Genomic DNA, 15,232 nt, shown 5'->3' on the forward strand with positions numbered 1-15,232 from the left:
CAAGGTAATTAAAGATTTGAATTTAAGTTCTGTGAAGGAAATAAGAATGAAAGATAGAGTAGAGAAGACCCCTCTGGGTGACGGTAGTATCTCAGGGAGACCTACAGGACGGGGTTGAACTAGCCATGTGAAAAGCTGGAGCAAGAGCATCAGGGACAGAGAGTTACAAAAAGTCCAGAGATGGGAAAGAGTAGAACAGAGTTGAGGGAAAGTATAGGGAGAGCTTAATGGGTGAGAGGGAAGAATGGTGGTGGAAGAGTTTGGAGACATAGGCAGAGCAGGCTGTGTGAGTCTGAACTTTATTCTAAGTGCAAAAATAAGTCAAGTAAGGGTTTTTAGTAGAGATGTGACCAACTGATTTTTTAAAAGATCACACTACATACTGCAGAGAATGGATTAGTGTATCTTAGTCTCAATACAACTCCTTTGCCTGGAAAACTACCCAGACTTAAAGGCCCAGTTTAAGTGGAAGCCCTCTCTTAAATGCACTCTCCTTACTTCCTGTCCTATTAGAAACTTTTTTTGTATTGCCGTAGTGCGTTGTGATGGCAACGATCACTTTCATAATGCTATTATAAAGTGATTGTTGATAATGCAAGTATTTCCCCTTGTATTGCTAGCACCTCTTCTAATATTAGACACACATATAGGCATTGATAACTGTTTGATTTAAAAATTAATAAGTGAATATGCAGCCCACTATTGTTTGTGTAAGGCCTACATCGGATTCCAGAATGTGGGGGCAATATTTTGTTTGCCTCAACTCCTGGGTTTTTAAACGTGAAATATCTGTACTATCCTCAAAGAAGCTAAAGCCCCTATTTTGTTTAAAGCCATGATTTTTTAATTCCCAGAAGTGGTAGGCAGAGTTTGAGAGATTTTTAGTTTTATTTTTTTAGCCGGGCCAGGCAGCTTGCAGGATCTTAGTTCCCTGACCAGGGATTGAATCCCGCCTGCAGTGAAAGCGGGAGTCCTAACCACTGGACCACCAGGGAATTCCCAGAGAGATTATTTTTTAAAAAAGAAAAGTTGGTATCTGTCTCATCAATCAACACGGACACCCAGGTCTGCTGATTTTCTGAGAGAGAAAGCCCGTGCTGCAGTACGTTCCAGGAGCAGCTTTTTGAGGCAGCATTGCTGACCGAACAATTTTTTTTTTAATGCTTCCATCACAGATCCGGCTGCTCCTCGGAACAGTGTAGGCCTGCAAGTTCTTAGAGAAAAAACTTTCTTCAACTTCCATTTCCTGGTATGGAATGAAAAGAGACGAAAAGCAACCCTCTAATAAAATTAGGCTGGGCTTCACTGTCAGTAGTTTCTCGTCGTCTGCTCTAGGTAAGAGGAAGTCACTAACTCCGCCCACCCCCCCAGCGTGTCCCACAGGGTTGCCCCCTTCAGCTCCAGTCCCGCTCAAGATGGCTACAGGAGCACTTCCGGTATCTTCCCAAAGTAGGCCCGCCTCCATTGCGTATTATTACCGCGCCGAGGGCAGGACTTAGAGTTAGTTTTTAATTGGTCAACTTGACTGGCGACCTTTCCCCTCCGCGACAGTTTCCCGAGGAGCCAAGTGCTTGAGCGTCACGGAAGAGTTCGAGCTTAGGCAAGATGGCGGACGTACTGGATCTTCATGAGGCCGGGGGCGAGGATTTCGCCATGGATGAGGATGGGGACGGTGAGGACAGTGGAGGCGGCTGCGGGAAGCGGGGAAGGTGCGAGAGAAGGACGTATTAGAAAAATATAATCTTTCTCCCCAGCAGAGAGGATGGGAGCCGGGGAACTGGGTTTCGGTTGGTTGGAGACTCCGCCTCCGATGGGAGGAATGGGGGCGGGCCGGGAAGGGACTGAGCCTGGAGGTAGTGGGGTCTGGTTTCAGATAATGTCTTGGAAGGAGACTATTGTTGTAAATAACTGTTATTTTTCTCACTTATTCTTTCACTTCTGGGGCTGCAGAGAGCATCCACAAACTGAAAGAAAAAGCGAAGAAACGGAAGGGACGTGGCTTTGGCTCCGGTGAGTGTGGGTGGAATGGGGTCTAGAATGGCGAGAGCGACGAGCTTTGGAGTCCCCATAAAGACTCATGGTGAACAGTGGGAGAAGGGGGATTTCTGGTGATCTCCTGTGTCTTTCCAATAGAAGAAGGGTCTCGAGCGCGGATGCGTGAGGATTATGACAGCGTGGAGCAGGATGGCGATGAACCCGGACCACAGCGCTGTAAGTAAATGGAGCCTCTCTGTCTGTAGAGAATTAGGGGCCAATGAAATAAAACCCAGTAGAAATGGGGTCAGAGGTAGCTTAACCAATCTCTGTGGAGTCTGCACACACTCTACTTCTGTGATCTTGCTTGAAGTTTTTCTTTCATGTGCTCAAACAACCTCCCTCCCTTCCCGAACAGCTGTTGAAGGTTGGATTCTCTTTGTTACTGGAGTCCATGAGGAAGCCACGGAAGAAGACATCCATGATAAATTTGCAGAGTATGGGGAAATAAAAAACATCCACCTCAACCTGGACAGACGTACAGGATATCTAAAGGTATTCAGAGTGATACTCCATTGCTTCTTTTCACCCATAACCCTTAGACAGCATTGGTAGTTCTCCCATGTTTGCTGTGGTTGGCCAAGAGTAAAGTTGAAATAAAATGACTTTGGGAATTGATCTTGTTAGACATAGCAAGGAGACAGGCAGAAACAGACAGACAAACTGTATATATAATAGGGATATATGATGTACAGTTGTTGTTTAGAGTTTATGGATTTTTCTGTTTGAGTAGAAAAAAGCTTGATGGAATAGGAGAGTTTTGATAATCTGTCTTTTCACTTGTTCCAGGGGTATACTCTAGTTGAGTATGAAACATACAAGGAGGCCCAAGCTGCTATGGAGGGACTCAATGGCCAGGATTTGATGGGACAGCCGATCAGCGTAGACTGGTGTTTTGTTCGGGGTCCACCCAAGGGCAAGAGGAGGTAAAGTGGAGAGGGGAAACACTATCTTAGTGGAGGAAATATGAGCAAAACAGAATAAGGACATGGTATTATGTCCCTCTGATGGACCCTGCCCCTTTTCCTTCTCCCTAGAGGTGGCCGCAGACGCAGCAGGAGTCCAGACCGGAGGCGTCGCTGACCCATCCTCTGTTGTCCAGGTGTTCTCTCCAGAGATTCCGTTTGACTATGCAGCCTTGGAGAAATAGGGCTGGGGTGGAACTCACTGTGTTTATATTTAATCTCTTACCCTACCTGCTTAGTGTTTCTTTTGAGTTATGAATAAATGTCCAATTTTTGTTTTCTAAAATTACTTACCTGTTCTAACATTGCAAGCTCTGAAGCACTATTTACAGTAAGGCACTCTGGGTCACTGTGAAGATACTTCTTCCAGGGACTGAATTCTGTGTGAGTTTCTACATTAAATATAGTCTCAAGTCTCACCTAGGGTCAAAGTAGAAACACTGCTCAGTATTTCTTTTACTTGGAAGCTAAGGGAGCAGGGGTACAAGTGAGATGTTCTCATGATACTAGAGGATAATTATTCTGTTCTTATATATGCTCTCCTGAGCAAATGGATGTCATAGGAATGTCTCTTTTGTTTCTCCTGCCTTTCTTGCTGCCACATTTGTTTGTACTTTCATCTGTCTAAGGGCCTGAATCTCCTGTTGGGGCATTCTCCCAGAATCTTCTTCCCTGGAGAAGTCTATACTAAATTCTTGGTGCCCTCTTTGGCAGCCAGGGGTGAAGGCCCCATAGAGGAGAGGATCCAGAGGAGCATTGAGGAGGCCAAAGAGGAAAAGGATGTGGCTGAAGCTGGGAGACACTTCAGTTAGCATGGTGGGAGAGAACCAGTACCACAGACCCAGCAGGTTATAAGGTGTCCAGCAGAGGATGAAGGTCAGCAAGACAAGCAGGGCCAGTCGCAGACCCTGAAGATGAACATGGGGGCGATTGTTCCCCCGTGCGGCGGGGGAACTTGCGGCGGAGGGCAAATTCACCGGCAGGGGCTGGGAACTTAGAAAATACACTCAAATTCGGAACCACTCAGCTTCTGAGTTGATGGATGGGCAGAAATAGTGAGATGGAGCTCTCCCCTTATAAGGAAGAGAATGGTACAAGCCCTCTTCCCCTTCCCAACCTGGGTCTATATGCTCCCCTCCCACCAGAGATTATGACAAACGTGCTGCAAAAAAGGTTTCGATTGAGGTGCTGTGTTACATGAAGCTACAAAGTCTATTTGAAGTCTTGTTGGTGTCCAAGAGCAAAGGAATACTGATCACCCGTCTCAATTCTTGCCCAGCTAACTCCACTTCAGAGAATGATGGCTAGTGGCTGGTTAGAATTGAAAGCATTCAATAAAGTTATGTGCAGCATCAGCTGCTAGAGATATGGTTAGCAATTCACTTTTGGTTTGATAGATAGCTATCAAATTTATGAGGCTAGAGGCAATAGTTTTAGGGTACGGGTTAGGGCCTGGGGGTTGGGGTCTCACCGTGGTTCCCCTTCCTTGTCCGGGGACTGGACACACTGAGGGCAATGCGGCTATAGCAGACGGTCATGGCAGTCAGTGGCAGCAGAAAGAGGCAGCAGAAGGTGAAGAGGTGGTCTCTTGCCATCAAGCCTTGAAGCTGCCTTTGGTGACACACTGAGTGAAGGGGACTGGACCAGCTCAGCGGACGGTATGGAACAGGAACAGCTGGAGTGGAGTCCAGGACTATTAGAACTGGTCTACCTTTCCCCTCCCATGCCAACCTACCCACCAGTTCAACACTATCTCTTCCCAATTCATTCTCCTTTTTTCTTTTTTTTAATGAGATTGTTGAGAAAACTTGGGAGCTAATACAGTGCATAATCCCAATTCATTCTTAATTTCCTGCAGTGCTGAGTAATGGTACATCCATGGTGCCATATTTAAAAGGTTAAGAATGTATCTTGAAAATCTCTGTCTGCCTCTTAGGCTATGTTTGTTAAATCTGGGACTTAAAGAATCCTGTCTTCTCAAGTACTGTTCTAACATTGCATTTTATAAAAGGATATCTCTACCACCTCACCAACATTTTTTTTTTTTCCTCACCAACATTTTTAGCTGAAATTATTTTCCTGATGTGTCTGTGATTCTGTGGAAAAAAGAAATCTTGTATAAAATGGGTGCTGCTAAAATTTCAGGCCATTTTGCAGTCACTCTGTAAAGTGACCTTTAGTAATAGTCATGTGTACAACTATAATGATGAAACAACGTTAAATAATAAAATTTAACATTTTCCAAATGCTGTTGGCTGCCCCTTCTCCTTTTTGGTAAACTGCTGGGTTTTTGGTTTGAATCAGTAATGAGTGTTTTTCAGTTGAGAGCTTCAGGGTTAGTACCTTGGTTTCAGGTAAGGTAGATGGAGTCACTACTAGTTTGATAAAAGGCAAGCTTAGTAGGTATCAAATTTCTAGATACAAGGCATTTGGAAAGTGATTTCAGCAGGCATGAGGGACTTTTAGGAAAGGTGAATAGTATGAGCCACAGACATACAATTTTATGAACTGCTTGGAGTTATGATCAGGCTATTCTGAGCTAGTTGGGAAGTCGTCTTTCCTCTTCCCCTATCTTGAGTCCATATATTTCTGGCTGTTTTCTTGCGGGGTGGGGGCATGGTTTTGCACCATGCCTAGAAATACTTGACATGTTGTGAGAAGGGGTTTAAAAATAGGCAAGACTTCTCTGGTGGCGTAGAAGACTCCACGCTCCCAGTGCAGGGGGCAGGGTTCGATCCCTGGTCAGGGAACTAGATCCCACATGCATGCCACAATTTAAGAGTTCGAATGCCACAACTAAGGGGCCCGCCTGCCGCTACTAAGACCCAGCAAAACCAAATTAATTAATTTAAAAAATAGGCAAGTCTCCTGGACTTAGGTTTTGGTCCATAGCCCTACCTCTGACTCCCTATTTTATGTGCAATTTACCACCTACTGTAGAAGTCTTTACTTCTGATACGTGAAAACTTGAGTCTACACAAATAATTTCTAACTACACCAATATTCCCTTTACCATACTAACAATTTTTTATTGACACTAATATTTGAAATGCAACATATGGGCAATGCAGAATTTATACAAGAGGTCGCTCATTTAGAACCCAAAATAACACCTTTTGCACCTGAATCATGTTACCATCAGTTTGCTATTGAAGCAAATAGAGATTGCATTGTTGTCGTCAGATTGTCAGGCTCTACAAAAGGATGAAATGCATCTCCTATTCCATAATCTTGTGGCCTATATGTTTCAAGTGATTTATCCAAAGTCATCCACCTAGTTAGTGGTACAGCCTAGACTCAGGAAAAACAGAGCAAAGTAATACAAACGAACAACGAAAGCAACCCTAATTCAAATTCCCAGTCCACATCTAAAATTTGCTTCATATAAACCCAACTAATTCCTTTTGCACTGAGGCAACATGCTGCTTTTTAAAACTTTGGGTAGCAGAGGTCCTGTTTGCAACATATTGTTGGAAGCAATATTTTTTGTTTGTCTTAGAACTGCAGTCAGACTAACTGTTGTTAGTTATATTTCTAATATTTGAGGATTTAAGGATCAAATCTTAAATCTGACTCTGTAATGCATTATTCCAGAGACTGAAATTTTAGCCCTCTCCCTGACATAATCCTAACCCTAGACTCAGAGATGCTGCTTTACACCCTCCTCCCAGATGGTGGTAGTGGTTTTAGTTTTTTTTTTTGAAGAAATTGCTTCATATTTAGCTTTTTTTTTTTAGATTTCTAGTTCATTTTCAATATTGAGATTTGAATAATTGGTACTCAAGTTCAGATGCTCCCTTTTGTTCCAGTTTTGACACCCACAATAAAGCTAGAGTAAAAAATACAAAGCTGATTATGTCATTCTCCACCTTTTACTTTAGTGTCTCTCCACTGCCCTCAGGATAAAGTACAAGCTTAATATTTGTGATCTGGTACTTCCTTCCCCTCCAGGCTCATTACTCACCATTTTCTAGTCCTCAAGTTTAGCTGCAGCTACTTTGAGATCATCCACCCTCCACCTTCTCCAGCATTCCTCCTGCTGTAATTTGTCTTAACACCTATCTTTCAAGAATCAAATTGTAACATCTCTGGGAAGTCAGGAAGCTTTCCCTGACTGTCCAAGAGTGGGTCTTGGACAGTTCTTTAGCTCCTTATGCTTACCTTTAGCATAATGCTTAACTGCACGCTGTATTGTAATTGCGTACTAATTTGACTCTGCACTAGTCTGTAAATTTCTTGAAGGCAGGACTTCGTTGCTCTATCCTTGATAGAGCATTTGAACGCACCTGGGGGATGCACATTAGTTTCTGAATTGATGAATGAATGTACCACAAAGTTTTACCCAAAGCCCCTGATTTCACTGTCTTCTTCATGTCTTCCCGTGTATGTTTCCACCATGCCCTAGAGTTTTTCTGCAATAATCTGAAGAAGGTGGGACTCGGAGGAGGCAAAGAGGTGGAAGCCAAGTGTAGTAAAAGCAAAGGCTCTTAACAGAGATACAAATTAACATGCAATGATCTTAACTTGCAAGAGAGATAGCAGAGGCCCCCACGCTGAGGATTAACGGTGACCACGGCCAAGCACACCCCTTGAATCCGAAGGCTCCTGTTGTGTACCCAAATTCTTGTCCAGTCTAGCCCTGAGTTCCGACAAGTCACTCACCTTCCAGGCAAGCCGGAAAAGGAGTCCCCAGGCTGCCCCCAGAAGTTTCCTTCCAGTTGAGCGGGGTCCAAGCGGGTGGAGTACGGCTGCCTGGCGGTCGAGCCCAATGACCACAGGCAGGAAAGCTGCGGCATACATGGCCATTAGTTCAGGAACATGAGTGTCCGACATGCGATGTCCCCGGCCAGCCATTGAACAGTGATATTCCAGGTGGCATAACTATATCTAGGGTCATAACCACAAAAGTGACCAGTAAGTCGGCAGCTGCTAAATGGGCAAAGAGTCGTCTTACCGGAGAGGGGCGGCGCTGGCTGGGTTGCGGCCGTGTCACTGACCACAGCACGGCCAGGTTCCCTCCAGCCGAAGAAACAAACAGCGCAACAGTCACTCCCACTCGGACCTTGGCGGCAGCTGAGAAGGTGAGCAGCTCTGCGCCCTCCACCTCTACTCCTGATCCCGCCCAGATCTCCTCCCCCGCTGCTGACCCCCAAGGGGTGCCGTTGCCTGCAGACATGGTGACCTGGAAGGGAAAGGGGTAGGGGGATGAAGTGTGGGTTTGAAGAGGTTAGCTGCGTCCACTGTTTCTTCTCTCTCCTTTTAAGGATATGAATTGGTTATTTTGCGAATTTCGTCCACTAAAGCCTCTGTCTCTGGAGACTCTCCGTCTGTATTCTTGGAGGTCATCTGTCCAACTGTCAGGGTCCTGCAGGGAACAGGGATCTGGTGCTGGCTTCTACTTACATAGACTTCTTTAGCCCCAGGAGCCCTGGATTCGGTCGGAGCGTGCGAGTGAGTGTGTGTGTGTGTGTGTCTGTGTTGGGGGTGTTCTGCTGGAAACACCCCAGGGTTGGGGGCAACCCTATCCTAGCGGCCCTGGCGGGAGCACTGCGGCGCCTTCTCGCTACGCCCGGACTCCTGCAAGCCCCGCCCTTGGTCCAGAATATTTAAAGAAGAATGTGCCTCTGGAGGTATGCTTAGGAAACAGAGATCATCTGATTAGAGGACAAGGCGACGGAAACACGCACAAAAAACACGCAGGTATAGGCCCAGAGATAAAGGTTTCTCGTTCTGAAATTCCGCTTCAGGGGCCGGCTCCACTCCCTTTATTTTCTGATGATGTTTGTCCCTCGCGCGGCACCGTTGGGTCGTCCAGGAGGCGTGACTAGGGGCGGGAAGTGGGGCGGGAGCGAAGCTGTGGAGCCGGGGCTGCCGCTGTCATGGACGCCTGGGTCCGCTTCAGCGCTCAGAGCCAGGCCCGGGAGCGGCTGTGTAGGTGCGGCCCGAATAGGAATGGGGGGAGGGCGGGCAGAGGAAGATCTTCTTGAGGCGAGGTCAGTTCACACTACGGGGGTCAAAAAGGGTCAAATCGGGCTACGGGGGCCCGGACGGACCGAGAGGGGCTGATTTGAGCCGGCCGTGAGGCCATGGTTCGTTTCTGCTCACGGGAAAGATGGGGAAACTGAGGCACGAGTGGGCCGGCGGGGAGGCCGCTCAGGGTTGCGTGTTCACATAAGACCAGCACTTTCCTCACTGGGCGATGGTGGAATGAGGAGCGTTCGCCCCGTGGTAGATAGCGAACTGGACTCTTCCCAGAGCTGAGGAGGCACTCCGAAGTTCCCGTGTCCCCTCACCCTACTGTCACCCGCTAGCTCCTCTGCCTCCGCCTTGCCTTCTAGTCTCGATTCATCTCAAGGGCCTGGAAAATCTCTTAGTTCACCTATTCTGAAGAATAACCTGTCCTCCAACTATCCCCCACTGCCTCACATTCACGTACATGTTCACACTGATGTGCTTGTGATGGACCCCCTGCCGCCTTCATTGTCCTCTTCAGGCCTTACATTATCAGATCTCTTATTTCCTCAGTTCGAAGTAGTGCTTCCCAACCCCTTCTAGGCTCCTTTTTATTCTTATGCCTTTCTCTTCCTCTGGCCTGGAGGAGAAATGGTGAGATATGGTCATGAAGAGGAGGAAAGGGAATGGTCTCAAACAGGGGAAGGGGGAGTCCATACTTGCCTTTTGAAGTACATTTTTGAGGGGGAGAGGAGGGAGGTCTCCACGTTACCTTACCTCTCTCTCCTCTCTCTCCTCCAGGGCTGCCCAGTATGCTTGCTCCCTTCTTGGCCATGCACTGCAGAAACATGGGGCCAGTTCTGAGTTACAGAAACAGATTCGACAACTGGAGGGTCATCTGAGCCTAGGGAGAAAGCGTAAGTAATTGTGCCTTTCCTTTTATTACCTCAACACTTTCTCCATCCCCAGCTATTCTTCCTTAGTCCCTCCTTCCTGTTTTTGACCTTCTCTGTCGATTCTCCCTCATTTGCCTCTGCCCTTATCCTCTGCAGGCCTCCCGATTGAGGTGAGAGAGCAGGGGTAAGAGTAATGAAGGATTGGAAGGAATGAGGCAAATTTGAGAAAACTAAACTGGGACACAAATTAATAAAAATTGGATGTAAAAAAAATTGAACTATTTCTACTCTTTTTTTAAAAAATTGTTCATTATTGTTTCTATCACTTGCTCGACTTTCACTCTCTTGCTTTCTCTCTTTCTCTGTGTCTTGCTCTCTGTTTGCCTCTCTACTTTCAAATCCTTGCTTTTCTTTGCTAATCCCCACAAGTTCTACGCCTCGGTAACTCAGCAGATGCCCTTGAGTCAGCCAAACGAGCTGTGCACCTATCAGATGTTGTCCTGAGATTCTGCATCACTGTTAGTCACCTCAATAGAGCCTTGTACTTCGCCTGTGACAATGTCCTGTGGGCTGGAAAGTCTGGACTCGCTCCCCGTGTGGATCAGGAGAAGTGGGCCCAGCGTTCATTCAGGTTTGATATCCTTTTATCCTACAAGACCTATCATATTCTCCATACTGCATAGCTTGCCTTTCATGAGAGAATGATCTTTTAGGGTCTTCCCAGAATATACACATCTTAATCACTTGGCTTCTAACCTTCATTTAGATCTTAAACCATCAGAGAATAATGAATGGGGGCAGATGGAAGACAGATGCTCTTTCATGATGAATGACTAAGATTGGACAAGACTAGATATTCATTACATTGCTTTAATTCCATTTTTGTCTATACCACAGGTTTAGGCCCCTCACTGCTTACTCATTCATTCATTCATTCTAAAAATACTTAGTAGCTGCTTACTATGAGCCAGGGAATAAAGCAAAGAGCCAAAGAGCTATGGTTCCTGCTCTCATGAAGCTTCTAGTCTAGTGGGGGAGTCAGCTATTAAAACAAATAATCACCAAACCAAATATTTGTGGGAAGTACAGGGTGTTATGAGATATATAACAGGGGGAGCTAATTTAGATTGAAAGGTCAGAGAAGAACTCTTAGAGAAAATTAAATTTTATTTCAGACCTGATGTCTGAGTAGAAGTTATACAAAGCAAACAGTAGCAGAGAAGACCATTCCAAACAGAAAATAGCTCATTCTAAGGCCTTGAACCAAGAAAGACTTCATGGAATTAGAGCAGTAGAAAGAAAGCCAGTGTGGTGGACGGTATTGAGTAAAGACATAAGTTCAAACTGGACAGGTAGACATGGGCCAGATCATTCATGCAAGGACTTCTAGGTAATGATAGGATTTTTTTCATTTAGTTTTGTTTAAATTTTATCCTAAGTACAATGGGTTCTAAGTAGAGATGTGACATGATTCAAATTGCATTTAAAGAAGATCCCTCTTGCTGTAGTGTGGAAAATGGATTGCAGTAATGCTAAAGAGGAGAAGATGCCCTAATATGGCCAAGAAATGATGTTGGCTTGGACTAAGGAGCAGGCTGTAATGAAGGTGGAAAGGAATATGATTTGGGAATAAAATGATCTCTATACATATTATTTGTTTCCCTATGATTTGCTTTGTTATTTTACATTATGTTAGCATCTTTCCATCTCCACTTATGTCTCTCTTTTCTCTTCATCTTTCTCAGTGATTACAGTTATAACAAAACTTATGGTGTATGAAGGGTGGGGGCAGAGGCATGGCTGGAGTGGTATGGAAAAGCAACTCCCTAGAAGAGTTTATATGCCATGTTTATACTTTCATTCAGTAAATATTTATTTGGCTCTTACTATGTGCTAGGCACTGGTCTAGACAAAGGGATACAGTGGTAAAGACAAACAACATCCCTGCTCCTATGGAGCTTACATTGTAATGGGAAGGGACAAAGAAACAATAAATACGAAAAACATCAGAGAGTGGTAAGTGCTGTGCAGGAAATTAAAATAGGGTCATGTGATAGACAGTAAATGGCTTGCTACTTTAGAATCGGGGGTCAGAGAAGGCTTCTCTGAAGAGTTGACATGTAAGCTCAGACCTAAAGTGCAAGGAAGAGCCAGCCATTTGAAGATTTTGGAGAGAGATTATTCCAGGTTGAGGGACGAGGTAGTATAAAGGTCCTAAAGCAGGAACAAGCTTAATGGGATCAAAATATAGAAAGAAACCAATGTGGCTGGAGCATAGTGATTGAAGGAAAGAATGGTACAAGATGGAATTAGAGAGGCAGGGTCAGATGTTGAGTTCTGTAAGCCTGTCTAAGGTATTTTATTCTAAATGTGATAGGAAGGAAACCATGGAGAGTTTTAAGAAAGGGTATAATGTGATTTACGTTTATGCCAGCTACTATATGAAACTAAATTCTTGGGGGTGGGGGACAAGAGTGACAGTGGAGAAACCAGTTAAAAGACTAAAGTAGTTAGTTCAAGCAAGAGATGATGGTGGCTTAGACTGTGGTGGTGGAGTACAATAGATAGATGTGGATTCAGGTTATGTATTAGAGGTAGGACAGTTATATTGAATACAGACCACTGTTGTCAGAATGGATTAAAAATCAAAAAACGTAGACTGTTCTTAAGGAATTTATAATCTAACACATTTGGCAAGCTTGGCGTCGTTTTTTTGTTTTCTTTTAACAAAAGTATTGGATTTAAATGGTCTATGTGTTTGAGTCTTTGAAACAACTGAAGGTGTTTTTGTTTTTATAAATTTATTTATTTTATTATTTTATTTATTGTTTCTGGCTGCGTTGGGTCTTCATTGCTGTGCGCGGGCTTTTCTCTGGTTGCGGCGAGTGGGAGCTACTCTTCATTGCGGTTCGCGGGCTTCTCATTGCGGTGGCTTCTCTTGTTGCGGAACGCGGGCTCTAGGCGCGTGGGCTTCAGTAGTTGTGGCACGTGGGCTCAGTAGTTGTGGCTCGCCGGCTGTAGAGCGCAGGCTCAGTAGTTGTGGCACAACGGGCTTAGTGACTCCGCACATGTGGGATCTTCCCGGATCAGGGATCGAACCTGTGTCCCCTGCACTGGCAGGTGGATTCTCAACCACTGCATCACCAGGGAAGCCCTGAAGGTGTTCTTTTAAAAAAATTTGCATTATTGTAGTTCAAGTTGAATGTGTGTGTGCTAATGGGTTGCCAAGTGGAAAAGTGAAATATGAGGTTGATCTTGGAATATTTCATGATGCTCATTATTGTAAGCCAGGATCTTAAGGTACACATAAACTCATTAGTTACAGAAAGGTGGAAGGACATTTCTAATAGTGGGTAATAACATTCACTTCTGGTATTCTAATATGTAGTCCTTTTGCACGATGGGGGAAAAAAGTTTAAATGTTCTGTTGGATATGCTAAGTGGGTATGTGTGTCTGTACTGACCTTTCTCCCCTGTGTATCCCAGGTACTATCTGTTTTCCCTCATCATGAATTTGAGTCGTGATGCTTATGAGATTCGCCTACTGATGGAACAAGAGTCTTCAGCTTGTAGTCGGCGACTGAAGGGTTCTGGAGGAGGAGTCCCAGGAGGAATTGAAACTGGGGGACCTGGGGGTCCAGGGGCTCCAGGAGGAGGTCTGCCCCAGGTGGCTCTGAAGCTTCGGCTCCGAGTCCTGCTCCTGGCTCGGGTCCTTCGAGGTCATCCCCCTCTCCTGCTGGATGTGGTCAGAAATGCCTGTGATCTCTTCATTCCACTGGACAAACTAGGCCTCTGGCGCTGTGGTCCTGGAATTGTGGGACTTTGTGGCCTCGTGTCCTCCATCCTGTCTATTCTCACCCTAATCTGCCCTTGGCTCCGACTCAAGCCCTGATATTCTGGTATAGGATAAGGAGGGGATCTGAATTGGTGAGATGGAATTTTAGATTGTCCCCATGTACCGGCCTCATTCTAACTCCACTCCTTGGTTAAAGCTAAAATCCAGAGATTTGGGAGTAAGAGGGAGGAGCTTTGGGGAAGATGAAGTGAGGAGAGGTGACTTGTGAAGTCACTTGGATGATTCACATGTTCAGATCTGCTGGAGCTTTTGTTCTTTTCCTCCTTCATTGCATTGTCTGTGTCTCTCTTGACTCTTTTTACTGTCTCTTAAGTCTATTTAAGATTCTGTCTCTGTATCTCTTTTGTACCTTCTCAGTCCCCTGTCATAGGAATTTAATCAGCAGGATTACTTTTTGGTATGGGAGGTAGAAGGTATGGTCTATAAGGTTCTAACTGCCTTCTTCTTTTTCCTCACAAAGGTGACTTGTGGCCGTTATTTTCCCCTTCAGACTCCAGATTATAATTTTGAAGGCTTTATGTCCCAGTGGACTCTTCCCACATGCACCAGAAGTAGTTTCATGCTTCCTTTTCCTCTCTCATGTCTACCTCACCAACCTTTCTCATGATTTGCCCTTACCTTTCCCTCCACTCACACCTGCAGGTTTCTGCTTACACTTTGATTTCAGGGCTTTGTTCTAGCCTTTCCATACCCCTTCTTTGCCTATCCAGAATGATGCTATGTTTAGCATCTTGTTGTAAATACTGTACAGTGATTCTGTGTAAATAGCTGAGGCCCAAGCCCATGATGGAGAGCAAGCCTTCCAGGTTAGCAAATTAAAGATCAATTTTCTCATTGATGTTTGGTCTGGTCCCATGTGTTCTGGTCATCTGAGGCCCCTGTTTCTGTCACTATGGTTTGGGTTTTCCATAGGATTAGCCACTGGCATCATTACCCACAGACTTTTATTGAGCATCTACAGTATGTAGGGCATAATACTAAGTGGTAGAGATACGAAAAGAGGCTCCATGGTCCCAACTTAAGAAGTTTATAGCTTAGTTGAGGAGATGGGGGTCTAATGTTAAAGTAATCATACTGGTTCCACAAAGCATACCCCATACCAGTTCACGGTTTATAGTTCCTCCAAAAACTATAATGCCATAAGGCAGCATAGACTAAGAGTCACAAACAGAACTAAGTGGAATGGGGATGGTAAGTCTTGGTTTGTGAGTGGGCTGTGTCTTCACATGTTGGGACTCTGAGTAGGTGGGGAAATGATATCACTGTTATCAGCTCTTTCATTTTCCATATTCCAGGTTGAGATAAATAAGGTTAGGAGGTAAAAAGAATCTATCTCCCACTCCTACCTTCTATTCCAAACCTGAGAAAAGCATTATTGCTAGGCAACAACAAAGGCTAGAAAAAAAAGGAAGAGAAAGAAAGGACAGAAAGTCAAGAATTGTGTTCTCTTTGGATACTGAGATGATGCCTCCAGGGGGCAGCACCAAGGCAGAGAAATACACTAAAATTGCTCATTCCTCCTTTCCTTG

At 45.0% G+C, this 15,232-nt stretch overlaps 2 protein-coding genes and 1 pseudogene across 4 annotated transcripts; 2 read left to right on the forward strand and 1 right to left on the reverse strand.

Annotated features, from left to right (window-relative positions):
• Positions 1 to 1,551: 1,551 nt before the first annotated feature.
• On the forward strand, positions 1,552 to 3,285 carry RBM8A (RNA binding motif protein 8A). Of its 2 annotated transcripts, none has more exons than XM_061183575.1 (6): positions 1,552 to 1,672; positions 1,951 to 2,010; positions 2,137 to 2,211; positions 2,393 to 2,529; positions 2,824 to 2,960; positions 3,072 to 3,285. In XM_061183575.1, the coding sequence occupies exons 1-6, from the start codon at positions 1,606 to 1,608 to the stop codon at positions 3,115 to 3,117; spliced, it is 522 nt and encodes a 173-aa protein (XP_061039558.1). In that variant the 5' UTR covers positions 1,552 to 1,605; the 3' UTR covers positions 3,118 to 3,285. The 2 variants fall into 2 exon arrangements, with proteins under 2 accessions (XP_061039558.1, XP_061039556.1); XM_061183573.1 differs by having other exon boundaries at positions 1,553 to 1,672; positions 2,134 to 2,211.
• Positions 3,286 to 3,556: 271 nt separating this feature from the next.
• On the reverse strand, positions 3,557 to 8,175 carry LOC133086874 (gonadotropin-releasing hormone II receptor-like; annotated as a pseudogene).
• A 599-nt stretch (positions 8,176 to 8,774) lies between these two features.
• PEX11B (peroxisomal biogenesis factor 11 beta) lies at positions 8,775 to 14,521 on the forward strand. Of its 2 annotated transcripts, none has more exons than XM_061186072.1 (4): positions 8,775 to 8,992; positions 9,753 to 9,868; positions 10,277 to 10,478; positions 13,334 to 14,521. In XM_061186072.1, exons 1-4 carry the CDS (start codon positions 8,775 to 8,777, stop codon positions 13,737 to 13,739), a joined length of 942 nt encoding a protein of 313 aa, XP_061042055.1. In that variant the 3' UTR covers positions 13,740 to 14,521. The 2 variants fall into 2 exon arrangements, with proteins under 2 accessions (XP_061042055.1, XP_061042056.1); XM_061186073.1 differs by having other exon boundaries at positions 8,852 to 8,934.
• Positions 14,522 to 15,232: the final 711 nt, after the last annotated feature.

This window comes from Eubalaena glacialis, chromosome 3, assembly GCF_028564815.1.
Source record: "Eubalaena glacialis isolate mEubGla1 chromosome 3, mEubGla1.1.hap2.+ XY, whole genome shotgun sequence".
Classification (NCBI taxonomy): domain Eukaryota; kingdom Metazoa; phylum Chordata; class Mammalia; order Artiodactyla; family Balaenidae; genus Eubalaena; species Eubalaena glacialis.